General features: G+C 38.3%; 1 protein-coding gene and 1 long non-coding RNA gene across 2 annotated transcripts in view; both read right to left on the bottom strand.

Annotated features, from left to right (window-relative positions):
* LOC126628914 (uncharacterized) overlaps nt 1–27,655 on the bottom strand; it is a 54,548-nt gene that overhangs the window by 11,768 nt on the left and 15,125 nt on the right. The gene's annotated exons all lie outside the window — the stretch shown is intronic.
* Nucleotides 308–3,208, bottom strand: LOC126628909 (RING-H2 finger protein ATL39-like). The gene is made up of 3 exons (XM_050298781.1): nt 2,504–3,208; nt 1,219–1,316; nt 308–1,019 (listed from the first exon to the last, which is right to left on the bottom strand). The coding sequence occupies exons 1-3, from the start codon at nt 2,660–2,662 to the stop codon at nt 662–664; spliced, it is 615 nt and encodes a 204-aa protein (XP_050154738.1). The 5' UTR covers nt 2,663–3,208; the 3' UTR covers nt 308–661.

The raw sequence follows: 27,655 nt of genomic DNA, 5'->3' as shown, positions 1-27,655 counted from the left end.
TGAATTATAACGCATGTACGGTGAAACGATTTCACTCAGTCATGTAAGGAGGATCCCAAATTGGAAACCGGAACCCCGCTCCCTTCCCCTCCCTTGTCTATCATGTCGGCTTTACTATTCTGTCTATTATATCATATGAGAAATGTACTTTTAAGCAAACCATCTGTAGTTTTTTTTTTCGCTCCACAGAAGATCCTGCAACAAAACCCGAGAAATAATTCTCCCTTTAGCAGAAACAAACCTCTAACTGATGGACATAGCTATGGTATATGCATTTACTTAATACACGGTCAAACAGCCAGATGAGTTATCAGAAGAATTGCCAAATTCAGGAACTTGGTATGCTGAAGCAAATACATCAAAGTTGAAAAGATGCAGTGATAGTGACTAACTTACATACAACAATCAAATTATATTTGTAAGTTTCAAACTTTCTACTAAAAAATTCAGAGTTCTGTCGCACAATTTCCGTTTGTACCATCGACAACAGATGGTAGCATTCTATGCAAGGTATGAGAATTCTCCGATCAAACCTACCCAGCCTACCATGTGAAACAACTCCCCGCTGAAGGGGAAGGAAAAAGAAAAGGGAAGTCACCTATTGCAGGCTTGCTGGAAGCAAATGCATGTCTGGTTCCTTGGACCAATCTCTTTGATTTTATCATTGCCTTGTTTCTGGTTCTCTAGATGGGGTCGGTTCGGAAGGGTTTCCTGGAGCAGAATCTAAATGCCCTTGGTTGCTAATGTTGCCAGCCGAATGCTCAGTGGCGCCAGGTAATAGCCACTGCTGAGAATGTTCGGTTGAAATCTCAGACTCGTCAAAAGATCGAGCCACGCTAAACGTTGCTGACCTCACATGTTTTGTTCCAAGGGATTCTTTTAATGGTAAACGGCAAACTGGGCAAGTAGACTGTTTCCTCAGCCATGTATCGATGCAAGACAGATGAAAACTGTGGCCACATTTGGGCATGATTCGCAGTACTTCTTTCTCTTGGTACTCCCCCAAACAGATTGAGCACCTGCAAAAGAATATGGATTAGACTTACTCACCAGTGTCCAAAACGCATGAGTACCAAAGCTCAAGAAAATCTCACAAAAAAAGCACAGAAAACTAACATCCTCTAACTTTATGATATATTTCAATTAATAGTAAATATTTAAGATTCAAAGCAAATGAGAGTTGTTAGGCACCAGGAGAAATGAAACTGTGAAGCTTACTGTGCATCTTCTAAGGAACTGAAAGCCTCTTGATCGTACTTCATCGTAGGGATTGCAGAAACCACAACTTGTTCAAGGCCACTAACCTGATGCTCTGGCTGCCAGAAAACAATGCAAACTTAGAAGTTAGAACCCGTTGCTTAAAACTTAAGTTACTGTTGACAATATTAAAATCTCTCAAGTTACAATTGAGTGACATCAATCTCAATATCAGTTGACACAAATGCAAAGGGGCACGAAGGAAAAGTAAAGTAGGTTTCTTTTTCTAGTTTATGTTCCTTATGATCTCTTTCATTCCTCCCTCCTCCTCCCACAACCCTGCTGTAGAATTATCAGAGAGAGGCTGAAGGCCCCACATCTAACAATACTGATATTGTCCCCAAATTGGTAATTGCCACCTGCATAATCTGTGGGGTTTTATCACAAAAGGCCTCGGTATTAGATGGAGTGGGGTTAGGATATTTAAACTCTTCTTTCCTTCTTTCTACGGCCGATGTAGGATATATCAACACCTCCCTCCACCATTCTTTATCCCTCACTTCTCTCCCATTGCTCAAAACTTAAGTTACTATTGAGAAAGTCAAAAACTCTCAAGTTTTAGTGGAATGACATCAATCTCCACCATAGCAGGGAATAAAAGTACAAAGGGGCGTGAATGAAAAATCTAGTCTTTGGGTTATCAGAAACACAAAGCATGAAATTTCAGAACACCTTAATATGGTGCAACAAAGAACAATCAAATGTCAAAGTTATTGAGCAAGCAGCCTCCCCAGTTATGAATGCTGATAAGAAAACAAATAAAGAATGATTCCCAAACTACCCCGTCATCTTTTATGCATCCTTCCTTATCCAGTAACTGCATTTTCTGAATACAACAGAAAACTAGTACATTGCAACATCTATTGTTTTTATTATCATTTCTTCCTTATCTCAAAGTTGACTCTCAACTGCAGCAAAGTTGACATGAAAAACTAGAACACATCAAGCATGATCATATCTTTAAACGCATAAAAGCTTGAATCCCCGTCCTCGTAAATTAGAGTAGTTTAGAATAGTATACCGCTTTGTCAAAATAAATACACGCATAAAAGCTCACCCAAGTAAGCTACTGAGATGCTAAACTGGGAAGTAGTGATCCCAGTTACCAAACAATCAATCAATCATACATAACCAACTGAAAACAGAAACTCATACAGAAAAAAAAAGCCCAAAACTGGGAAAATTACCCAAATCAGATAATTCTAAGCTGAGAAAACAAATATAGCAGAGGGAATCCATTACATACCTGCTCAAGATCAACCCTTGATTCAATCTCGAACATAGGCCTCGATTCTCTACCTCGCAGCCTCCCAAAGATGATTCTTGTGCAAACAAACACAATAAATGTTGCACTCATACCAAAACCTATCACAGTAGTAATCAAGTTCATAACCGAACCCATCATCTGCAAATTCCCAACTTCTCACAGAATCCCCAATCACTTTAAAAAACTGAAAACCCCCACTAAAATGCTAAATAAATGAAAAACCACAACTTAAAAAATCAAAAGAATGGTGAAAACTAATGGAAAATGAAGAATCACAGAGAACCCAGATCAGGATTTATCCAGAAATGGCTGGTTTTCGAAAGATAGATTCAGGAAGAGCAGTCAGAAGCTAAAAACAAAAGGTCACCCATTTGGAATCTGAACCGCTTTGGGTGAACTCAAAGCGAAAACAAAGTGGGGAGGGAGGGTTTGAATATAAAGTGCAGGAGATGAAAAAAGAGAGTTGGAGAAGGAAGCAGCAGGCAGCTCCTTGTCTTGCTCTTTGGAATCGTATTCATGGGGTCCTTTCAATGGGACCCAACAAGTATTAACAGGCGGTTGTACATGATCCGACGGTTGAGAAAGATTGGAAATTTTGATTGGTAAGATTCTCGTATGTTTGTTTAAGGTAGAGAGGACTTTCGGAGGAGAAAGAAGAGAATCTGTATTGCCTCTTGCCTTTGCATCTCCTTGTGCTTTCTTAAACCATACTACTTCTGGATAAGGCTTGGATTTGGTCCAAAATACTAGTTTCTTTTTATTTATTTAATTAAAATATCAAAAATAAACATATATGTGCGGAGACACTCGGTACTAGTAGTATTCCTCTTCACTTGAAGTGAAAGTTTTTAGATTCGAATCTCGTGGATAACGAATTTGATACCAAATTAGGTTACCCATTGTATAACTTAGCCGAACACTCATTCATCTTAATGTAAAAATATATGATGTATTAAAAAACATATATGTGCATAATAAGTGATTTTCACAAATATTTTTTTAGCTTGTCACATAATTTTTTTGATTTTTTTGTCATTAAATTAAATAATCAAGCAAAGACAAAAACAAAATTAAATAAAAGTGTGCGAGACTAAAAAAAATAAAAAATTGTGTGTTTATCAAATCATCTTTCAAATAAGTATCCAAAAATCATTTCTGTTTATAATTTTTTATAAGGTTAATAATTTAAATTTTCAATTAGGTGGCAAGATTTCTTTTGAGTTTGTTGAATTTTGTTGATGCACAAAATCAGTGAGGACTTTGGCACAATAGAAAGTGTTAAGTTTGTGACTTTCGCTAGATTGCTCCGGTCACTAATGTGGATAAGTATGCAAATGGATAGAGCTAGGGAAGCAAACACAAGATGTACGTGGTTCACCCAGATTGGCTACGTCCACGGAGTAAAGGAGTTCTCATTAATTGTGAAGGGTTTACACAAGTACATAGGTTCAAGCTCTCCTTTAGTGAGTACTAGTGAATGATTTAGTACAAATGACATTAGGAAATATTGTGAGAGAATGATCTCTATTTATAGAAGAGGGTTTCTAGTTTCATTCTGACATTAACATGTGTCGTGCTGTGATTGGCCTCTGATGTCGACACGTGTCACGTTATGATTGGTCTCTGATGTTGACATGTATCGTGTTGTGATTGGCCTCCTGGTTGGAGGGAGACTTTTATGGGTCCTTGGCGGTATAATGTTGATCGGTGCTTAGTAGTTTCGGGGTTGGTCAAGTATGGTACAAACAATGCTCCCCTAAGTTCCCGAGTGAGAGAAGCTCTTCGGTTGGGGACTTGCAAGATCCAAGCCATTGAGTAATCACGAAACTTCTAAGTACTGAAGTGTGGTATCATTTTCATTTGCCTTATCTGTCTCATATGTAGATATGACATCTTCTTTGGAAGTACTTTTCCTCCATCCAGGGGTGGTATCTTTAACCAATGAAGATGCACAAGGAAATGTATCAATTTCACTTGAAGCTTACTTGTAGTTTCGGGCTTGGTCAAGTGCGATACAAACCCTATAGTAGGAGTCCCCCAAGTCGCCGAGCTAGGAGATTTGCCGAATGAGGTAACAGACATAGTAAGCAATCAGACTTCCAAGCAAGTAACCTGGATCATAGGTTCGACTTCGGCTTCCGGTTGATTGTTCTATTTCTCCTTGTGTTGTAAACAGCAACAATGATAAGGAGAAGCAAATGGAGAAGAGATGATATAAGATACTTTTGCTTTTGAAGAAGTAACTTTCCACAGACTTATTCTTGAACTGGGCTGGAGGGTTTTCTAGTTTCCTCCAAAGTATAAGGCAGACTCAAGAATTTAAAGGTCAAAACAAGTCAATTAAATCTAGAGTACGTTCGACCCTGAATATACGGGATGCTTTTGCTGTTGACAAAGTAGTGGATGTATCGACACGTGTTCTGTTACGCTTGTCTCTACATGCTTCCTTGTATCTTTCTCACTTGCCCTATCTGTTCCTCAGGCAGATGTGGTATCTTTTCTGGAAGCATAAGATGTTGAAGATGAGTACTCGAGAGCAATGTTAGGTAAGTAATCAGGCAAGGGGTTCCAGGCAGTCAATTCCTGACTGGAAGCTTGCTTCCAAATGCTGATTGATTGCTCTCTTTCTCCTTGTCTTGCAGGTAAGAATAAGGCTAAAGGAAAATACAGGGAAAAACATGATATGAGATATTCTTACTTTTAACCCTGATGATATGAGATACTCTTGCTCTGGTGTGGCTTGTAGAGGTATTATTGGGGGGAAAAGAAGCTGAGTATTTCGAGAAACTCTGCTGAGAGTGCCCTCTCGAATGTAAAGAAAAGTTGAGCATTTTTTTTATTTGCAGGTCTGCCTGGTTGTGGAGGATGAAGGTCGACATATATATGAATTGTCCCAATAGCGAGTGGTAACGCTGTTCCTTTACACTTCTCAGTCATAGCAATATAGTGGGAGCTGCAAGATTCACGTATTTTAACTTTGTCAGAGCACTTTGAAAAAGTGGTCTGTGGTATTTGGAAAGCTGATGTTACGTGTGAAGATTGCAGACAAGCTTTATCCAAGGAAATCTAGCTCTCGAAGTTCGGAGAGCGGTGCCTCTTCGGTTTCAGAGAACGGTGCCTCTTCGATTTTTGAGAAAGCAATCATGTTAGGAGTCTGGCTCTTAAGATTCGGAGAGTAGTGTCTCTTAGATTTTTGAGCAAGTAATCCTATTGGGAGTCTAGCTCTCGAGATTCGGAAGGCGGTTCCTCTTCGATTTTTGATCAAGTAATTATGTTGGGAGTCTGGCTCTCGATATTCGGAGAGCTGTGACTCTTTGATTTTTGAGCAAGCAATCTTGTTGGGAGTATTTTCTCGAATGTGAGTAAAGGTTAGACATTTTTGCCAATCTGCCTTGCCACGGAGCACGAAGGTTGACACACATAGGGACTTTCCACTTATCAAACAATGGTGTTGTTCCTTTACCCTTGTGGGTAATAGTAAGGTAACTGGACCTTCAAAATTTATGTGTCTAAACTTTGTCAAAGATCTTTCGCAAAGTTATTTGTGGTACCCGAAGAGCTGATGTTGCGCGTGGGGATTGTCGACATATTTTACTCAAGAAAATCTGCTTCTCGAAATTCAGAAAGTGGTGCCTCTTCGATTTTTGAACCAACGGCCCTGTTGCCTTTTTTTTATAGGGGCACCAATTGTGTGCAAGAAGTACGTTCAGAGAGTTATTGCTTATAGGAATTTCCCCCCTTATTTTTGTACTTCAGAGATTTATTGCACCTCATTTCTCTTTCATCCATCCGACCGTCGTTTTGACTTGAACTTTGGTGAAGAGGCAGCCATGCCCTCTCAAGACAACATATAACACCCATCCTTCTTATCCCCTACTAGTCATCTTACCGTTGGGGACTCTGTGATGAAGAATGATATGACAGCTACGGTGGTGGCTAGGAACCTTCTCACTCCCAAAGATAACAGACTACTTTCCAAACGGTCTGATGAGTTGGCTGTTAGGGATTTTCTGGCTCTCAGTGTTCAGTGTGCAGGTTTTGTGTCTCATATGGCCTAACGCCTATTTGCTCGAATCTGCCAAGTTGAATCATTGGTGGCTGAAGTGATAAGTCTCAAACAAGAGATCAGAGGGCTCAAGCATGAGAATAAACAGTTGCATAGGCTTGCACATGACTATGCTACAAACATGAAGAGGAAGCTCGACCAACTGCAGGAATCTGATGGTCAGATTTTACTTGATCATCAGAGGTTTGTGGGTTTGTTCCAAAGGCATTTATTGCCTTCGTCGTCTAGGGCTGTACCGCGTAATGAAGCTCCAAATGATCAACCTTTGGTGCCTCATCCTTCGAGGGTTCTGCCTAGTACTGAGACTCCGAATAATCACCATCCGGTGCCTCATCTTTCTAGGGTTCTGCAGACTACTGAGTCTTCTTCTGAGCAACCTTTGTGAAGGTTCCCTCTTGTTTGTTTATATTGATTCATGTATATGTACATATTTGTAATTTAGCGGAGATATCAATAAACAAGCTTTGCTTCATTTCAACGTACTGTGTTAAATACACCAAGGCCTTCTTCACTAAGTTCTTTGAGTTTTTTCTTTTGTTGAAGCTTGTATGTTGAAGCTTAGTGAGTGAAGCATGTATGTTGAGGTAGTGCTCCCTTAATTTCTCGAGTGAAGAAAACTTCTCGGTTGGAGACTTGAAAAATCCAAGTCACTGAGTGGTCGTGAGACTTCCGAGTATCAAGGTGCAGTAGCATATGGTAGGAGTCCCCCAAGTCTCTAGTCGAAGGAGTTGACGAATGAAGCATTTCCTTTCTAAGTGGTAGCCCAAAACTCCTTCTTCATATATATTTGTTATGAAAGTTGTTAGGCCCAAAGAAGAGGAGGCCTGGCAATTTTTATTTTTGAATTTTTTTTTTTGAATTTTTTTTTCAAATTTTCGAATTTTTGTATTTTTGAATTTTTGAATTTCCAAAAATATATATATATTTTAAGCTTTGTAGGTGAAGTTTTGGTGTTGAAGCTTTGTAGGTGAAGCTTTGAGATTGAAGCTTTGTTGGGTACCATGAATTGATTTTGCTTCACACTATCTTGATCAAGATAGTGTGAAGCTTATAAGAATTTGTAGTTGTCCTCCATTGGTGAAGCTCTGTTGAATTTTTTTTTTTTTTTTGGGAAACTAGAAATTTGAAAATGTGGGAGAGACAACATATACAAATTTTGCTTCCACATTGTTGAGCAAGAGATTGTGATGCAAGCCACACCTTGTAATAGTCGAAGGTTTGGACGAACCATATAAATTGAATTTGATTCGAACAATCTTGATTAAGAGTGTGTGAAGCTTTCTACGAGTTATAGTTGCCCTTCATTGATAAAGCTTTTGTTGACACCATAAATTGGTTTTGCTTCACACTGTCTTGATCAAGAGTGTGTGAAGCTTTTGAGAATTGTGGTTGCCCCTCCTTTGATGAAGCTCTTGTTGGCACCATAAATTGGTTTTGCTTCACACTGTTTTGACCAAGAGTGTGTGAAGCTTTTGAGAATTGTGGTTGCCCTCCATTGATGAAGCTCTTGTTGGCACCATAAATTTGTTTTGCTTCACGCTGTCTTGATCAAGAGTGTGTGAAACTTTTGAGAATTGTGGTTGAACTCTTTTGATGAAGCTCTTGTTGGCACCATAAATTGGTTTTGCTTCACACTGTCTTGATCAAGAGTGTGTGAAGCTTTTGAGAATTGTGGTTGCCCTTCACTGATAAAGCTCTTGTTGGCACCATAAATTGGTTTTGCTTCACATTATCTTGATCAAGAGTGTGTGAAGCTTTTGAGAATTATGGTTGTCCTTCTTTGATGAAGCTCTTGTTGGCACCATAAATTGGTTTTGCTTCGCACTGTCTTGATCAAGAATGTGTGAAGCTTTCTATGAGTTATAGTGTTTACATTGTTACAGAGGGGAAATGTCTGAAGCAAATGCAAGAGGGCTGAATAGCTTGATCTTCGTATGCCATGCACTGAAGTTGTTGTTGGCTTGCACTATGACTTTGTTGGTGACTATAACTCTTGTTGGGCATAAGTGTTCCCCTAGTTGAGTTGTTAAGCTTGATGGTTTTTGATTATTTGTGAATGCTATGAGTTCACATGTACAAGTTGTACCGCTCGTCTTCTGGTAGGTGGAATGAATGGTGAGTTGCTTTCATCACTTGGTTGGTGGTACAAATATGAGTTCCTTCATCACCTTTCATCACATTTCATCACCTGGTTGGTGGCACGAGGATGAGTTCTTTCTTCACCTGGTTGGTGGCATGAATGGTAAGTTGCCAAATGATATTAGAGTACGGGGTTGTACATATCATCACCTGGTTGGTGGCATGAAGGAGAGTACGGGTTGTACATTTCATCACCTGGTTGGTGGCATGAGTGGCAAGTTGCCAAATGATATTAGAGTACGGGTTGTACATTTTATCACCTGGTTGGTGGCATGAATGGCAAGTTGCCAAATGATATTAGAGTATGGGTTGTACATTTCATCACCTGGTTGGTGGCATGAAGGAGAGTACAGGTTGTACATTTCATCACCTGGTTGATGGCATGAAGATGAGTTCCTTCTTCACCTGGTTGGTGGCATGAGTGGCAAGTTGCTAAATGATATTAGAGTACGGGTTGTACATTTCATCACCTGGTTGGTGGCATGAAGGAGAGTACAAGTTGTACATTTCATCACCTGGTTAGTGGCATGAAGATGAGTTCCTTCTTCACATTTCATCACATGGTTGGTGAGAATAAGGGCAAGGTGTCGAGGCACATTGTAGCAAGTGTCGAATGACACAAAGTATGTTAAACCCTTTCGAAGCACAGTTGACTTATGTATGAATGTGTTGGAATGTATGATTGAACGAATATACTGTGAAGCTGTTCATTTATTTATATAGTCTTGTTGATATAAACTTTGTTTCATGTTGGAAGCATTCATGTTGAAGCTTTAAACCTGAGTGTTTCATTGCTAGGAATGTAAGAGGATTAGGACCGAGTTGTCTAAATCACCTCTTTATTGAATTCATGCCAAATAGTCTTTGTTACATAGGATGCCGAACGGCTGAAGTTTAACACTTGTACAATGTGAGTTTACTTGTAATAGTACTTCAAGTGATCAGCGTTCTATGGATAGCCAAAGGTCTTGCCATCGGAGCTTCTAAGCTTGTAGAAGCCAAGGCGACTGATGCCAACAACTTCAAACGGTCCATCCCAGTTTGGACTAAGTGTTCATTCATTTAGGACTCTGTTGCAGAGTAATCTTTTCTTCAATACCCAGTCCTCCACTTTGAAAGAACGAGGTTTGACCCTTGAGTCATAGTAGTTGGAGATGCGCTGCTTGTAGGCGACATTCCTCAAGTGAGCTTGGTTTCTGTGTTCCTCGACTAGATCTAAGTTGAGGGTAAGTTGTTTGTCATTTTCGCTTTGAACGTAGTTCTGGACTCGGAATGTTGCTTGCTCAACCTCAACTGGGACAACTGCCTCTGTACCAAAGGCAAGTGAAAATGGGGTTTCTTCTGTTGATGTCCAATACGAAGTACGGTATGACCAAAGAACTTGGGGTACAAATTCTGGCCAACAACCTTTAGCCTTGTCCAAGCTGGTTTTCAAAGTTCGCTTGATTATTTTGTTGATGGTTTCAACTTGTCCATTAGACTGGGGATAAGCTGGGGAGGCAAAACATAAGTTGATGTTGAACTTAGAGCAGAACATCCTGAACTTATTGTTGTCGAACTGTCACCCGTTGTCAGTGACTATCGCTTTGGGAATACCGAATCTACAAAGGATGTTCTTCCATACGAAGTCTTCTATTTTTGCCTCAGTAATGGTTGCCAAGGGTTCTACTTCAGCCCACTTTGTGAAGTAGTCAATTGCAACGATTGCATAACAGACCTTACCCTTCCCTGTAGGCATTGGGTCGATCAAATCAAGTCCCCATTGGGCGAAGGGCCAAGGGCTGATCGTAGAAGTGAGCGGCTCGGGAGGGGAGTGATGAATAGTTATGTAGAGTTGACACTTATCACATAAGCGAGATATTCTGATGGCATCTTGGTGGAGTGTTGGCCAGTAATAACCTTGGCGAAAAGCCTTGTGTACTAGGGATCGAGATCCAGCATGATCTCCGCAGACTCCTTCATGTATTTCCCGAAGGACAATTTCTGCCTTTACGAGCGTAAGACATCTTAGGTATGATAGGTTAAAACCCCGCTTGTAGAGTTGGTCATTAATGATCAAGTAACGGGTAGCCTTGTATCGAATCTACTTAGCTTGGACTTTGTCATTTGGAAGGGTGCCATGAGCAAGGAATCTATAAATCGGGCTAATCCAACTATCCCCCTGTTGTCAGTTGCACACTTCCGTAGCCATGGTGCTTGGTGCTGCCAACAATTCGACCTGAATTTTTCTCCCAATCTTGTCTTCCACTGCTGAGGCGAGGCGAGCCAAAACATCTGCATGATTGTTTACCACTCAAGGAATTTAGGTGATCTGGTAGTGGAAGTGCTTGAGCAACAATTGTGTTTGTGCTAGATATGCTGCCATGGAGCTATCCTTAGTGTCAAAGTTGTTGGTGACTTGGTTAACCATCAATTGGGAGTCACTGAAGATATCAATTAGTTTAACCCCAAGGTGTTTGGCTAAACGTAAGCCTGCTAGGAGGGCTTCATATTCGGCCTCATTGTTCGACGCCTTGAATTTGAAATGAAGAGCATACTCCATCGCCACTTTGTCAAGGGTCGTAAGGACTAGTCCTGCTCCACAACCTTGTTGGTAGGACGAGCCATCAACATATAGACTCCATGCTGGAGCTGTTGGTTCTATTTTCTGAGCTTCCGAGGGTAATGAAACGACTTCTTTGGGCGTAGAAACAATGTCAACAGGATATGTGAAGTCGGCGATGAAGTTTACCACTGCTTGGCCCTTCTCAGCTGGCTTTGGTTGGTAGGAGATGTCAAACTCACCCAATGCTATCGTCCATTTTATCATTCGCCCCGAAATGTCAGGACTTTGGAGTATTTATCAAAGAGGATGATTAGTAAGCACGATGACGTAGTGTGCTTGGAAGTAAGGGCGAAGTTTTCGAGCATACATGACCAATGCTATAGCCAATTTCTTAATGTTGGAATATCGTGTTTCATCTTGTAAGGTCTTGCTAGCGTAGTAGACAGGCCGTTCGACATTACCATCCTTTCGAATGAGAACGGAACTTACTGCTGAAGCCGATACCGATAGATAGATAATGAGAGTGTCACTAACCTCAGGTTTGGAGAGTAGATGGGCTTTACTCATGTAGTCTTTGAGGTTCTTGAATGCCTCGACACATTCATCAGTTCATGTAATGTACTTCTTACTTCCCTTTAAGTGCTTTGAAGAAATGAGCACATTTGTTTATAGCCTTAGAGATGAACCTAGTTAAGGCTGCCACCTTACTAGTAAGGCTCTGGATGTCTTTTAAAGTTACCAGTTCCTTCATGTCGAGGATTGTTTTGATCTTCTCGGGATTAGCCTCAATGCCTCGTTGGCTTATCATGAAGCCAAAGAATTTGCCAGAGCTTACGCGGAAGGCACATTTGTTGGGGTTCAACCTCATTCGATACCTTTTTCAGAATGGTGAAAGTTTCAAATGGGTTAGTGATGTGTTGGTCAGCATGTTTGCTCTTGACTAACATATCATCAACGTAAACTTCCATGCTCTTCCCAATATATTTGATGAACATTGAATTGACTAGTCTCTGATAAGTCGCTTTTGCATTCTTTAGGCCGAAGGGCATGACTTTGTAGCAATATAGTCCCCTGTCAGTAGTGAAGGCTGTGTGTTCTTGGTCTAGAGGGTTCATGAGGATTTGGTTGTATCCTGAGTAAGCATCCATAAAGCTCAGGAGTTCACACCCTGCCATAGAGTCTATAAGTTTGTTAATGAGAGGAAGATGAAAACTATCATTCGGGCATCCTTTGTTTAGGTCGGTGTAGTCGACACACATTCTCCACAAGACCTTTTGGAGCAAGAGACTTTCTTTGGTCGGATTTTTCTTAACAAGGACCACATTTGCTGTTAGATTAAATATAAAAATATAGAGAATAATCCAAATGATGACTTTGAGGTACGACTTGAATCGTTTCCTTAAAGTGTTATTTTCCCCCCTCGAATGAGTTTGCTAAAGGGTTCTTGGCAAATTACTTCCAAGATACAACAAAGTATGGAATATTCGATTAGCAAAACTGAATTGTATTCCCTTAGAAATAACTAGAAAGAAATTGTATGAATATGATAATGAGAGAAAAGAGAGCAAAGAAATTATGTAGACAACAAATTTCTGAATTGTATTTCTCTTCTACCAATTTACCATTATATAGGGGAGATTGCACTTGTTAGACATATCCTTTGGTTTTGGATATGATTTCTCGCCATAGGATACAACTGAATTAATATTATAGAAATATGCCAATTCGCATGTCTAATGCAAAGCATCAATTACATATATGATACAAAGCATTAATTACCGAAGGTTGTGTTTGTTAGTAAATTATGCACTAGTCAGACATGGATAATGTCTTTTAGTAAAGTTTGAAAAGTCACAATTCTTTAATCTGATGAAAAGCAAATGTTGGGTAAATACCCAACTTCTTCCATTCGAATATATTAATATAGTATTAAAATATTCAACATTTGCTACCCATGTTGGGTAATTGACTTCGCGGACGAAGCCTATGCCTTTGAGTTTTTCAACTTCTACCTTCATTGCTTCGTATCATTTAGCCTCATAAGATCTTCACTTCTGTCTCTCCGGCTTAGTCTTGGGGTCAATACTCAAGCGATGACATATGATATCGGGAGAGATGCCTGACATGTCCTCGTATGACCAGGCCAAGACCTCAGTGTTCTCTTGCAAAAAAGAGATCAATGCCAACCGAATGGATGGTGACAAGGTGGTGCCAATCTTCACCATGCGATCTGGATAATCTTTTGATATAGAAACCTTTTCCAGCTCTTCAGCGGGTTGTGCTTGCTGGGTGAAAGAGTCATCTCGAGGATCGTCAGGTTGATTGTTGCCACCATGAAGATCCAAGTTGGCTTCGTCCGGGCTTGTCTTTATGACTTGGTCATATATAGAAAAGGTTTCCTTGGGCACAGGCAGGTGTTGTTGCTTGATCGAAGTGTTATAACATGACCGTGCACTAAGTTGATCTCCTCTGATGTAACCATTGCCATAGCGAGTTGGAAATTTCATCAACAACATATGTGTGGATATCATGGCCTTGAGATCATTGATGCATGTGCGTCCAAATATGACATTGTATACCGTTGGGCAATCAATTACCAGGAAGTTAGTGGTAATGGTAGCTGTGTAAGGGCCTGTACCAATGGTGAAAGGTAAGTGTATGCTCCCTATAGGTTGCACGATATCACCGGAGAAGCCTATCAGAGGAGAAATCGAGCAATCAAGCAAGTGTTCAGCTACATTAAGTGCCCTGAAAGCTTCAGTAAACATGATATTGACCGAAGCGGGTCTACCAGGATTCGTCTTACTTCAAAGTTGGCTATGTGTGCCTCTACGATCAGTGGGTCATTGTGAAGGTAGATGATACCTCTTTCTTCCTCAGGGTAGAAACATATTGGATCCCAGTTAGGCTTTTGATACTTGCCTCCCCTGATGTCTTCCACGTGAAACACTTAGTGGCCAGGCCTTAAAGCTCGTTCACTGTTTTTCATGGCCCTATTGGAAGATTTAGATATGGGTGTGCGCCGCTTATGGAATATATCACATTCACTTGGCGTTGGTTACGGTTATCCCTTAAAGGGTGAAGAAGGAATCAATCAATTTTTCTTTCACGCGCCAAAGCTTCAACATGATCCCAAATGGTGATACAATTCTCGCCGTCATAGCCATTATGCTCGTGGTAGCAGCAAAACGTGCTCGTGTTCTTCGTGGGCTTGTAACCCGACTGCCTCGGCATTGGCTTTGGTATCAAGTGTGTTATGCTGGGGTAAATGGCCAAACATGTGGCGTTCAAAGATGTGTAAGTCTCATACCTCGGGGTAGGGCCTCCTGACACGTGTTTGGCCCACTTTGTTGACTGCTTGGGGGCGAGCATTATCGTGGCGATACCCTTGGTTATCACGATAGTGTCCCTTACTCCTTTTACTAAAATGAGACTGGTGAGGATGGAAATCTTTCCTTTTGCCCTGAGATTGATATGTCTGTTAACTTGGCGAAGTATTAAGTAAGGTAGGGGGAGGCACCGCTGCCATTTGGAAGGTCGAGATTTTCTCATTTGGTTGGATCTAGCTTCCACTCTCTACTTGTTGATAAGGGGTGGCTGTGGGGGGTTTCCCTTGATATGTCCTTGCCTCGACGGAGGCATGGTTATAAGCCTGTGCCATCACCTCAGAGTAAGTCTTCCAAGTGTTAGCATTGATCATGTACTTGAAGAAACAATCACGTAGGCCTTGAGGGCGGTCTTGTCATCTGCCTCAGCACAGCGAGAATACTCATGGCTGAAGCGATCAGCATACTTTCATAGTGACTCGTCCGGCTTCTAACGAATAGTATACAAGTCATCCGCAGAATGCAAGCGATCGGTCTGAAAGATGTGTTGAGAGACAAACAGTTTCCTCAGTTCCTCAAATGAGTCTACTGTCTCAGGTGAAAGAAGGCAATACCAGTTTAGAGCTCCGCCAGTAAGGGTGGAGGAGAAAAGAAGACATCGTTCTTCGTCAGTGTGCATCCAGTATGCCATGGTGGACTCAAAGAGGTTAAGGTGTTCAATAAGGTCCTCATTTCCAGTATAGAGTTGCAAGCCAAGCTTCTGCTTTGTCTTTGCTTGAAGGGGGTGTTGAGGATCCTGCTTGTAAGAGGCCTAGGTTGGTTCTAATCAGGTATCTCAGCTTGTCGTTCGGCCTTCAACTTGTTTACTTCCTTAAGAAGTTGTAGGACAAGAGGGTTCTGAGCGGAGTCATGTACCACTGGAGCTTTCTTTTGTAAATTTTCATATCCTCTTGGAAGTAGGAAGGTTTGATCAAGAGTATGTGATTTTTCCCTGGACTTGCTGTACTGACTTTCAAGGTATGTTTGTCGGAACATCTCTGAGTCCTCGATACCTTCGTGTTCCTCTAGGACTTGTTTCCCCTTCCCCAAATTAGTAGCTGGCCTGGGACATGGGAGGGGATCGAGTCTTTCAGAGACCCTTGGGTCATTGATCTTCGAGCTTACATGGATAAGATTGTCTCGATGTTGCTTTAGGAAGTTTCGACAGTCGCGAAAGATAGCTTTTGATCCTTCCACTCCTTCTGTAAGGAGGTGCATTCCTCCACTTCTCCTGCTTAGAGTCGAAGCAGCTTGGTTGAGAGAAGTCTCATGTTGGTCGCCATTTCAATGAGTAGCTCGCTCTTCAACAGGGATACCTATGTCGAGGGCAAATGACCCTCCCAGTTGATGGTTGACTTTCACAAGGGTGATGAGGTCGTGTGTTTTAGTATATCTAGCCTCGTGGAGCATCTCGCAGACTTTCTCATACTGCTCTTGGAGAATCTCATTCTTCATCGCTATCTTGTTATTCTAAGCCTCCAGCTTATCTACTTTAGCTTGAAGAGCAAACTTCTTTTGCTCATTCTTTCGTTGCTTCGCATCAGGTGCAAGAGGGGTGTCATTCTATGTGCTGTGGCTTCCTTCGCTCCCCATGTTAGAAAGGGATGTCTAGTAAAAAAAGAGTGTACGAATGGTGGAAACCAGCTTAACAAAGTTGAAGAGAGTGGGAATAAGTGTCGTTCCTATTGATAGCGCTAAATGTTGATGCACAAAATCAGTGAGGATTTTGGCACAACAGAAAATGTTAAGTTTGTGGCCTTCGCTAGATTGCTTCGGTCACTAGTGTGGATAAGTATGCAAATGGATAGAGACAAGGAAGCAAACTACAGATGTACATGGTTTAACCAGATTGGCTACGTCTACAGAGTAGAAGAGTTCTTATTAATTGTGAAGGGTTTACATAAGTACATAGGTTTAAGCTCTCATTTAGTGAGTACTAGTGAATGATTTAGTACAAATGACATTAGGAAATATTGTGAGATAATGATCTCTATTTATAGAAGAGAGTTTCTAGTTTCATTCTGACATTGACACGTGTCGTGTTGTGATTGACCTCTGATGTCGACACATGTCGCGTTATGATTGGCTTCTGATGTTGACATGTGTCGTGTTGTGATTGGTCTCCTGGTTGGAGGGAGACTCTTGTGGGTCATTGATGGTATAATGTTGACCGGTGCTTAGTAGTTTCGGGGTTGGTCAAGTATGGTACAAACAAATTTGATATTTTCATTCAATCATTGTCATAGTTGTGGTTCAACTATGACAAAGAGAAAAAAAAAAGGCACAGTTGCAGTTCAACGGCTGGGAAGAAGCATTGCTTGCTACTTGTTTGTAGGGCTGGTTCGGGATATGAATCCAGTACCGACCGATTCCCAACCCAATAATTTTCGGGACGGTATTTTACAACCCGAAACCAAACCGAAATTTCGGGATTTCGGGACGCGTTTGGAATTTGTATAAAACCAAAAAATTCATACCAATTGCAGAAAATTTATACCAATTGCAGAAAATTCAAAATTGTTATAAACCCAGAAAAGCAGATGAGCAAAGAAAGCAGACTCCACCTATCTCCTTCCTCCTTTACCCCAGCATCATCAAATGAATTATGGCCAAATTTAGTGGGCCATTGGTTGTTTTTGGTTCCCATCCGTCTCATGCTTTCGGTTCCCATTCAAAAAGCTAAGGAAAAAAAAAATGAAATGGTGCATAACAAAAAGAAAAGCAAACTGAAAAAAAAAGAAGTAAGGTAAATACCTCATCGGAGCTCCGTCGACACTAAAACCCGCCATTCACTTCGTATACACCATTGTAGAAGCCCCAATTCAAAGCCCCATTTCGAAACCCTAACCCTAACCCGAAACCCCACACACAGAAACCTAATTCGAAACCCCATTGCAAAAGCCCCAATTCGAACCCCCAAATCAAAATCCTAACCCTAACTCGAAACCCCACAAATAGAGAGAGAATCAATGACAGTCTCAAAGAGAAAATCGCGACAGAGAATCATGAGAGAGAGGGTTGGCTGTGTGACTGTGTGACTGTGTGTGGTGGAGGGAGGGTGAAGGGTCGGAGATTGTGTGGTTGTGAGGTGTGGTGGTGGCCGAAGTCAAGAGAGTTTGTCGAAAGAATTCAAGTGAGATTGTGGGAGGGTGTGTTGGTCTAATTTGAGAAGGAGAGACTCAGATAGAGTTTGAGTGAAGAAGGGAGGGCTATTGAAATGAAATGAGACAGAGAGTGGGTAGGGCTGGAGACCCCTAACAAAGAATGGACGACCCAAATTGTTTTGAAACAATCCAATGGTTGCAAACTTGCAATTATTCTATATATAATTACATATATATATAAAATATATTTTCGGGATTTTCGGGATTCCCAAACTTAGAATGAGCAATCCCGAATCCCATACCAAATGATTCAGGATCGATTCGGGATTTTCGGAATCGGTTCTGGAATTTTCGGTTTGGAATCGGGATTTTTTCGGTTTGGTTCGGGATTTTTGGGAATTTTTGATATCCTATTTGAAATTAAGGGAATACAGGGGGATATTAAGCGAATTTTTGATATCCTATTTGAAATTTTTTATCATTTCTTAAAACATTTCTTAAAAACATTTTTTGAAAACAATTTTCTTTAAGATTGAAAAATTTGATTGGTTTGCGATTTTAAAATTTTAAATTTTATGACTTAAACTAGACAAAGAGATCTAAAAAGAGGGGTCACAAGAGAGGGAGAAAGAGGAGAAATGAGGAAAGAAAGTAAGAGATGATTGAAGGAAAGAGAAAGAAGGGAGAGGATCTGACGAGATAGGAATGAAGATGAGTGCGAGAAATAACCGAGAGAATGAAGAAAACAGATTGAAGGAGAGGAAAACTAATGAAAATGGCTTGAAAACTTTGATCTTTAACAATAAGGACAAAGTAAAGGGAAAAGTGAGTGGTACCATAATTGACATTTAGTGTAAAAATGTGTTTTTTCGTTAAAGTGAACAATACTGGGAGTTTTTCGTTAAAGTTCCCTATAGACGAAGAAGGTAAAAAAAAAAAAAAGGAAAGAGAAAGAAGAAAAGAGAGAGATAGATTTGGAGTGAGAGGGAATGAGAGAAAATAAATGAATGAATTTAAGTTTAAAAACTCACTTTTTATGTTTTTAGATATTAGACTATATTTTTTAGTTAGTCTTGAGTTCAATTTTTGAAAATAGTCTTACCAAAGAAGTTTTTAAAGCCTAAAACTTGAAAATTGTTTTTTAATTTAAATTTTTTTTATTCAAATAGAATATCAAACAGATCCTAAGCTACTTGTTCTCTGCACTAGATTCTCATATGAGCACCTATTTTCTGTTTCTTTGTTTTTGTTACGAGATATTAAATATAGTCGTCACGTGCGTCAAACAGTTGACGATGCAGATATCTAACAGCTTTGCTAAAATATCTTTTTTTCTTTGTAGCTAAACATATATACACACTACAGTTTTATTGATTTGTTGGTTCTGGAAGACCATCAATTGTCTTTATCTTAGGTTTAGTTGGAAGGAGCAAAGGTAGGAATGAATCTTTGGACATAAAGCATTTCTTCAAAGTCTAATCATCTTTTGAATGGAATCGTGGAACACATGATTGGCATCCAATTAGTACTAGTCATCATCCATGGAAGAAAATGTCGATAATATTGGCGATATTTTGCCGATATTATCGGTTTTTTGCGCAATGGATATTTAAATAGGTATTCAAATGGTTTTCGTCAAAATATCGCGATATTATCGATAATATTGTGATATTTTAGAAATATCGCGATATTTTTTGAATTGATACTTGGAGAAGAACGCCGGAGCTTCTACAGCTCCGGCCGACTGTAAAACAGGACCCTAGACTCCGATCTAGGGGGTCCGAGACTTGTCGGAGGAGGAAGACGAGGAGGCGGAGCAGTCGACACGGACGACAACGTTTTCGACTTGGGGGACAAGGGAGTGGAAGCGGCGGGAAACGACGCAGCAGCGACCAAGGGCGGCGGTTGCTGCTGCGGCGACGGATTTTGATTCCCGGTGGAAGCCATGGGAGGAGGAGCAGCAGATCTATAAATATGTGTGTGGGTTTTGTATGTGAATGAAAAAGATGAGATTTTGATTCCCTGACGGAATGGATTTTAGAGAGAGAGAGAGAGGGGTGATCGGGAATTTGGGATTTGCAGAGAGAGTGGGATCTGAAGAGAGTGACGAGCAGGGAGGAGAGAGAGAGAGAGACAGCGAAAAATAATTAAAAGTTGTGGGAATGAGGAAGGAGGGAGAAGGGAGAACAGAGAAGGGAGAAGGGACTAAGGTCTCTGTGTTGTGTCTGTGACTTGGCACCATCTGCAAAGAAGAAGAAAAAGAAGGGCTTTTGGATTGGTGCGTTGGCACCATCTGAAAAGAAGAAGAAAAAGAAGTGGTGCGTTGGCACCATCTGAAAACAAGAAGAAAAAATGTTTGCAAAAAAAAAAACAAAAAATGAAGAAGAAGAAATAATAATAAAAAAAAAGGTTTTGGAATGGTGTGCTACGTCATGTGAAAAGTGTAAAATATTGTACTAATTCATTATATATAAATGATTATGGTGTGTTTAGACTTCTTTCATTAATTACTACATATTTTCTACACTCACAATATTTGTCAGCTCGCTATATAATCAACTTGCTAATGTTAAATCCATCATGCAATGCATTTCCTTCCAATTTTTTGTGATAAACTAATAGATAATTGACTAAATAAACATCCTGCAAAGTTTCAATAAAAATTTCCAAGTTTTTCTTACAATTTCCGTGGTTTCCATGTAATTTTTATCGATATCGATATTATCCCGATATTTCCATCGATATTTTCGTGTTTTCAAACTACCGATATTTCCAATATTACCGATATTTAATACCTTGTCATCATCTACATATAGATATATACACACACACACACACACACACACACATATATATATATTGATATGTATGTACTCTTTGGCGCATAAAGGGAAAAACAAATAGGGATGAGAACAAAATTATTATTTGCATTCTAATTAAAATGTTATTTGCACTCTAATACAACAGTGGGGTCCCAAAAATTAAAATAAATAAAAACAAAGATTAGATATTTAATAGGAACTTTAATGAAAATCTCTCGGTACTGTTCGCTTTAACCAAAAATCACATTTTTACACTAAAAAGTCAATCCTAATACTATTTAATTTACCCCTTATTTTGTTATTTTCATTAAAACTCAAAGTTTTCAAGTCATTTTCATTATTTTTTTCTTATTTAATATTCGAGTCCCACACTAAAAACCAGTTTGTATAAGTTTAATGGTTTTGGTTGTGGCAGGCCATAAGATCTTAATCAGTTGTTATATAAAAATGCCACCGGTCATACCTATCAAATTTGAACCACCACGAGATGGTCCAATGGTTGGCGGTGAACTTCATGTATATATTTCACACGATACGTCTTAAGTTCGATTGCTGATGTTGATGAATTGCACCATGGTGGTCTGTAAGTCTTTCCGTCCTCAAAAAGATAGACTATCGTAACAAAACCACCAACTCGTTTCTTGTAAAAAAAATAAAATAAAATAAGTACCTACCAAATTCACCTCACTTTGAAAAGTTTCTATTTCCTCTGAACTTTTTTAGGATGCAATGTATTTTTTCGTAAATTTGGATTAAGTAGGGGTTTACAAGTTTGAATACCAATCTGAAAATAATTCTGTAGCTTGAAGGTTATCCGTACTTAACTTTTTCTGTTTCATTTTTTTTTTAAGAAAACTAATGAAAGGGTTTGAAAACTTTGAGTTTTAACGATAAAAAGACAAAATAAAAGGTCAAGTGTACTATGATTGACTTTTTAGTGTAAAAATGTGATTTTTTATTAAAGTAAACAATATCAAGAGATTTTCGTTAAAGTTTATTTATTTTTTGTCATAATTTTTTCTATTTCTAAAAAGTAGAAAAGTGTGTGTTTTCTACTTTTCCTAGACGAGTCCATGGGAAATGTACATCCACTTAGAGCTTAAGTTTTCATCCTAAATAATTAAGCGACAGAAAAAGACGTGTACAAGTTTTTTCTAGGGTAATGCTTTGGATAAAGAAAGAACACATATTCTCTATGTCAATGATACTTTGCTTGGCTATTTTCCTCACGCCTGCCGAAGGATGACTTAGACGGCACAAAATAGATAAATGATATGAAAACTTCTATGCAGTTTCTTTGCGCATTCAGCCAAAATCTTTTAAACACACTGGAAATTTTTATGTGTACTTGAAATATAAAGTAGTATATTATGTTTTATACTATATATAAATAACAGAGTTGATATGTCATACTTTATGATATATTTTTTAATATTTCTTTACTTATATTATAATACATGGTGTGCCATCTTATATTCTGCACTAAAAAATCTCTCAAGACAGACCAATTAAATTAAAAAGTTTTATGCCCTCAGCTCCTGTGGTTAATTACAAAAATAATTACAGCAAGAAATTATTGTAAAGACCCTTTTATTATTTTCGCCCTTATATTTTCCTTTCCTGCACTTTTTTTTTCATTCTCCTAGCATTCGGAGTTTGGATTGAAAAAGCAAAATAAAAATAAAAAAAACAAGCAAATAAGTGCAAAGGGAGAAACGAGAATGTGAAAATTGTAAATTACCGTCCAAAATACACGTAAATTTTTACACAGGCCTTTCAACTTATAAAGTACCAAAGCGAGGACTGCAAAATGTAAGGATTTTCCTATTACCTGCTTATTGTACTTCCAAGTTCCAACCAAAAATTCCAACAAAGATAGAAATCCGGCCACAAATTACAATCAAGAGCATCATCCATAAGTCTTTCAATCTACTTACAGATTCCACCATCTAATTAGTCTCAGTTTTAACACGGATTATTAAGTAAAGTTCCTAAAACGAAAAGAAAACCAATGAAAACAGACTGAAATCAGAAGGCAGATAGCAAGATAAGCAAATCGAAAGAATTATTTAGTAGAGAAACAAAAACTCTACCCACACATGAAAATCCAGATCAATCAAGTTACTTACATTTATAGAGGTGACATTCAAAGTAGCAGCGTAAAACAGTGCGATTGGCAGCATGATGGAACGAGGATACCCTTCATGTCAAGCAAAACAAATGTGAAGGTCCCATTAATAGACAACATGGATATAATACATCATGGACAAGTACATGATTGATCGGAAACAAGCTACTTTTTTAAATCAACGAAGCATATATCTCACTTTATGACACCATTTTGTGCAGCCATACAGCATAACAGCCAGAAGAATAGCCCTACTTTAAAGTAAGCACGAGTACTTGGTGCCATCAGTCTGCGTGCTCTGGGGATGAAGACGCATGACACTGCGCAACTAGTTAACTCCCATCTATTTTTATCTTCGAACTAATTAGAAATTCAGCCAACTTTGCCAATTTGAGGAAAACATCTACTAACCCAACTGATATATCACCATTCATTTGATCTACTTGTGAATAAATGGACTATAGTTTCCTTCTCCGCCAAGCAAAATCACGTAAAACAGATTAAAAAATAAACAAGTGCGTAAAATTAACACCACTTCCTCAGTCCACGAGTTCAAGCAGAACAAACACAAATGCAGATCATTCATGGACAGAGCCAATGAAGGCTCACTGGAGACAGATGCCCCTACTCAAGTAATTTGTTTATTAAGTTGTAAATTACAATTATATAATATACACGCATTATATTTGAAAAAGAATATATGTATCTAATATCCAACATACTTTCATATTAGTTATACTCCATATCAAAAATATACGAGCAAAAGTACTATTGTTATGTCATTTAAACCAAAAATCCCTCCCCGCCTATCATGTGTTAGTATTTTTTTCTTCACTTTGTCATTTTCCACTACTACACTGAAATTTTTGTTAATATTGAAATTGTAATACATCATCATTTGAGATCATTTCTATTATTATATTGAGTATATGCTGTAATAAGGATTTCTTAATTATTTTTAAGGTTGCTCAAACTAAATGAAATTTTTAGTTCCGTCATTGAGAACATTCATCAAAATTGCATGAAGCAACCGACCCACATTCCCAATCTGGCAAACCAACATAACAACAACAACACCAATTCCTTCCTTCCATGAACATCCAGAAACCAAATACCCGCCATTTTATTCACATTTCCAAACCACCCAACTTTCCCAAACCCCAAAAAAACCTCAATCCTCCGTGGTATCACAATTTAGTTAGGATTAGTCACTACCTTGCAACCTTTTGGGTTTTAAGCATCATTATATTCTAAACAGTTAACACTACCATATCATCTCTACTATAGAGACAATCAATTAGATTACTATAATCCAATTTCTTTGGTAGTTCATATGAGGAAGTAAGTATTATCTGCTTTCGCAGAGATTTATATCTTATTCACGTTCCGTATGTGAAGCACCTTTTTCTTCTCTCATATATCTTCTACTTCTTATTAGTCACATTTTTACAACGATTTGTAAAACATTGTTACTAATACGGAATCATACATTCAAGTAGAAGAACCAACTGTTTTGAACTATTCAAGAACAATTTACAACACCTTCGAAAGGTGTGTTCTTGACACTTGCAAGACATTTCTTGCAAATACCCCTTCCAATATCCATCCTTTCATAAAGAAAGTTTGTTCCCTTGGAGTTATTTATCTTCTTTATTTGACTTTCACATTTGACTACATTAGTCATGGTCCCTAAACTCCCACTATCTCTCTTGAAACCTTTTTTTCAATTGTGTTATACACATCAAACAATTTGGAGAGTATGTGGTTATTGTTCACTACATAGTTTACAATATACTTAGTGAAGCATTAGGATAGGGAAACAAAGGTGAAGTCCTTGCCTAGTTTCCATCTCGTTAAGTGGTTTAACACTTCAACACCCAATGATTTAAAATCATCATAAGTCCATGTTATTGGACTATTTTTGTCAACCAACCATTATGTTCTAAACATAATTACAAACTTTCAAGAGTTGTACAAGGCAACTCTCAATTCTTCATACAACATTTGGAAGTGAAGAATCATGGCACATTAAGTGTCCAAGCCTTTGTGCTTTCTTCTCAAGTTCCTTGTTCATGTAACAAAGAAACAAGCACTAAGTGTTTGCATTGATTAAGGGTTGTTCAAAGCAACTCTTATTTCTTCATACAACAATTTGTAATTGAAGAATTATAACATTAAAAGTGTTGTCCTCTTTATGATAGACCTATTCTAACATATTCCTCTAATGATACATTATCAATAGGAAGATTGTGAGGATGAGACTACTTAGGTACATTTACAAGCCATTAAAGACAATCTATGGTTTTGTAGTACCAAGTCCGTAAACTAAACGTTCGGCTTTTATTTGTCAAGTGTTGGATAGCGTTTGCAAATATATTGGTAAACAAATACATAACGAATATAAATTGATTGATTTTAAGCCATTTGATTTGGGTCTTTAAATCAAATAGCACCACCCACTATTTTTGGCAAATTCCATATCCCTCATTGGAATTCGAGAGTTTTGGTGGAAACTCTTAGTAGGGTATGGGAGACTCACTATTACCAAGCCCACCTCACAATGATATGATGTTGGCTAGCATTAATAATAATGAGAGAGTACGCTTACTCATTTGCATCTCTTGCAAGTACCCATCTTATTTGGCCTCTAGAGAATGTCACCTCACAATGATATGATGTTGGCTCCATTGCACTTAGTTAAGTCATTCCCACCATGCTTAGTTCGTGAAGGGGTTCAAGAATAGCCTCACGATGATACGATGTCGGCCATCCTCGTTGCCTACACTCACCTCATCAAGTATGCATATAGAACTCCTCCGAGTGTAAGCACGCACTTTGTACTCCCCCATGATAGGGTGAAGCCGGTGTACGAGTCACAAACATCGGAGCCTACCACGGTGGAAGGCCACGAAAGAGTGTTCAAAGCACTCTCACGCTTATCAACTTAATAATGATTTGGTTGAGGGTTTTAGGTCTCATCACATATATGAATATACATTTTAATCTTTATTAAAACAATTTTTGGTCCTATTACAACTATTGGTCCATATGATTGTTTTAGTTGTACATAATACTCCCACTATGCTTTTAAAACGGTTTTTAAAGCAAGAGTATATGTTACTACTAACATAAGGTTTGCATTCATTTAATGGACTATATAGTTGCCTTAGGGCCTTAGGATGACTATGAACCTTTGTTTAGATTCAACACGAGCCTTGTGTTGAATCTCGGTCTAGGGATGGAGATTGATTTTAGTTACGCGTTCAATCACATTAAGGCGTGTTGTCTTAGGGCGTTGGACCCAACTACTTCATTTCATGCATATCAAATAAAGCAAGAAAGAAGTACTTCAAAGTAAATATGAGCTTATGCTCTTTACAACAATTGAATATAACTAATTACTTTAAAGTAAAGAAGAGCTTATGCCCTTTTACAACATTTGATCAAATCAAATTACAACCAAAATTTAATCTACACATTCCCATGGTTCAAACAAATTTGAAACGCCTTTCACATAGCTCAATTATATTAGGCTTAGGTTCATAATCATCCTTTAATTAATTAACGCTTTAACTAATTAATTGAATGCAACATTTTCATTTGGTTTTTGTATCCATAAAATTGATTTAAGTGGAGCTAAATAAAATGAAAATCCAATTCTCATTTAAAGAGACAAAACAATTTTGTTCTCATCCTATTTGGGCCATCATGCAATAACCACAACTTTTTGGGCCATATTGCGAAAACATAAACTTTTGGGGTCACTTTGTAAAAACACAAAAGTCACTACTTCATGTAAATACAACTAGAACCCAAAATTTAAATAAATTCAAAACTTCATTAAAGGAGCAAAACAATTTGTCCTTTAGCGTTTTTAGGCCTTAACGTCAAAACGTAAACTTTCGGGTCAAAGTACAAATACACAAAAGTATCAAAACTTTATGTAATTGCATAAAAGCCCCAAAAATACCCTATTTTATTAGGGTGGCCGGTTTTTAGGGATAAAAAGGAGTGGTGGGTGTTTTGATTTATTAGTTTTGTCAAAAAACAATCAAGTAGTGCTTTCACCTTTCATAAAAAAAAAATATATGTTTTGATGATTGATGTTTCCATCATCATTTATACAAATATTTAACACTTTAAATACTTTCATAAAATTAATATATGTTTTGATGATTGATGTTTCCATCATCATTTATACAAATATTTAACACTTTAAATACTTTCATAAATCATTTGAAAAACATATATCATAAACTTTATGAAATAAATCAAAACTTTGAATCAAAACACAAACCTTTGTGTTCTTGGCAAGAACATCAAGAACATATGAAGAACATCCATGAAAACCCATAAGAGCTCCATGAATGTTTTCATGCAATAAAACTCAAATTTTTATCATTCAAAATGAGGCTAACATCCTAGGGTACTTAGGGGTTCCAAAATTCACCTTAAAACCATTTTAACAAGACAAACATGAACCCAAAAAATCACCTTTTGGATTTGGCCGAAAATCCCTAAAATCATGGCACCAAATTTTAGCTCCAATATTCATCCTCATATGAACTACATCTACAACATTTGAGATGGCAAATTTTCAAACAAAATTTACATTCAAAGAAGCAAGAATAAAGCTTGTAACAATTACAACTTTTAAATCATAAACTTATGAACTACAAAACCCAAAAGGATTCACCAACTACTAGACCTAGGCTCTGATACCACTTGAAGGAATTATTTTGAAAAACATGTTCATTTGAGCAACATCATATAGCATGCAATTAACAATTAAAGGCGGAATCATGCTTGTATGCACTCAAAAACAAAACATTACCATGAAATTCAAAGCCTAGTAGATTGGTGAACCAATTATCATCTCAAAACAAAGTGAGTTGAAATTATTACCTTTGTAGATTCCTCCTTGCATAAGCAAAGGCTAATCACCCAAAGAGAGGGCCTTCA

Source organism: Malus sylvestris, chromosome 7 (genome assembly GCF_916048215.2).
Source record: "Malus sylvestris chromosome 7, drMalSylv7.2, whole genome shotgun sequence".
NCBI lineage: Eukaryota > Viridiplantae > Streptophyta > Magnoliopsida > Rosales > Rosaceae > Malus > Malus sylvestris.
The sequence above is the reverse complement of the archived record's forward strand: the minus strand, read 5'-3'. Positions and strand labels throughout refer to the sequence as shown.

Excerpts from the sequence above, each read along its gene's own strand:
- LOC126628909 (XM_050298781.1), bottom strand. The coding sequence starts at position 2,662 with ATGATGGGTTCGGTTATGAACTTGATTACTACTGTGATAGGTTTTGGT. Across the intron at positions 1,317-2,503 it reads CAAGGGTTGATCTTGAGCAG|CCAGAGCATCAGGTTAGTGG; the intron begins GTATGTAATGGA and ends GTTTTCTGGCAG. Across the intron at positions 1,020-1,218 it reads AGTTCCTTAGAAGATGCACA|GTGCTCAATCTGTTTGGGGG; the intron begins GTAAGCTTCACA and ends ATTCTTTTGCAG.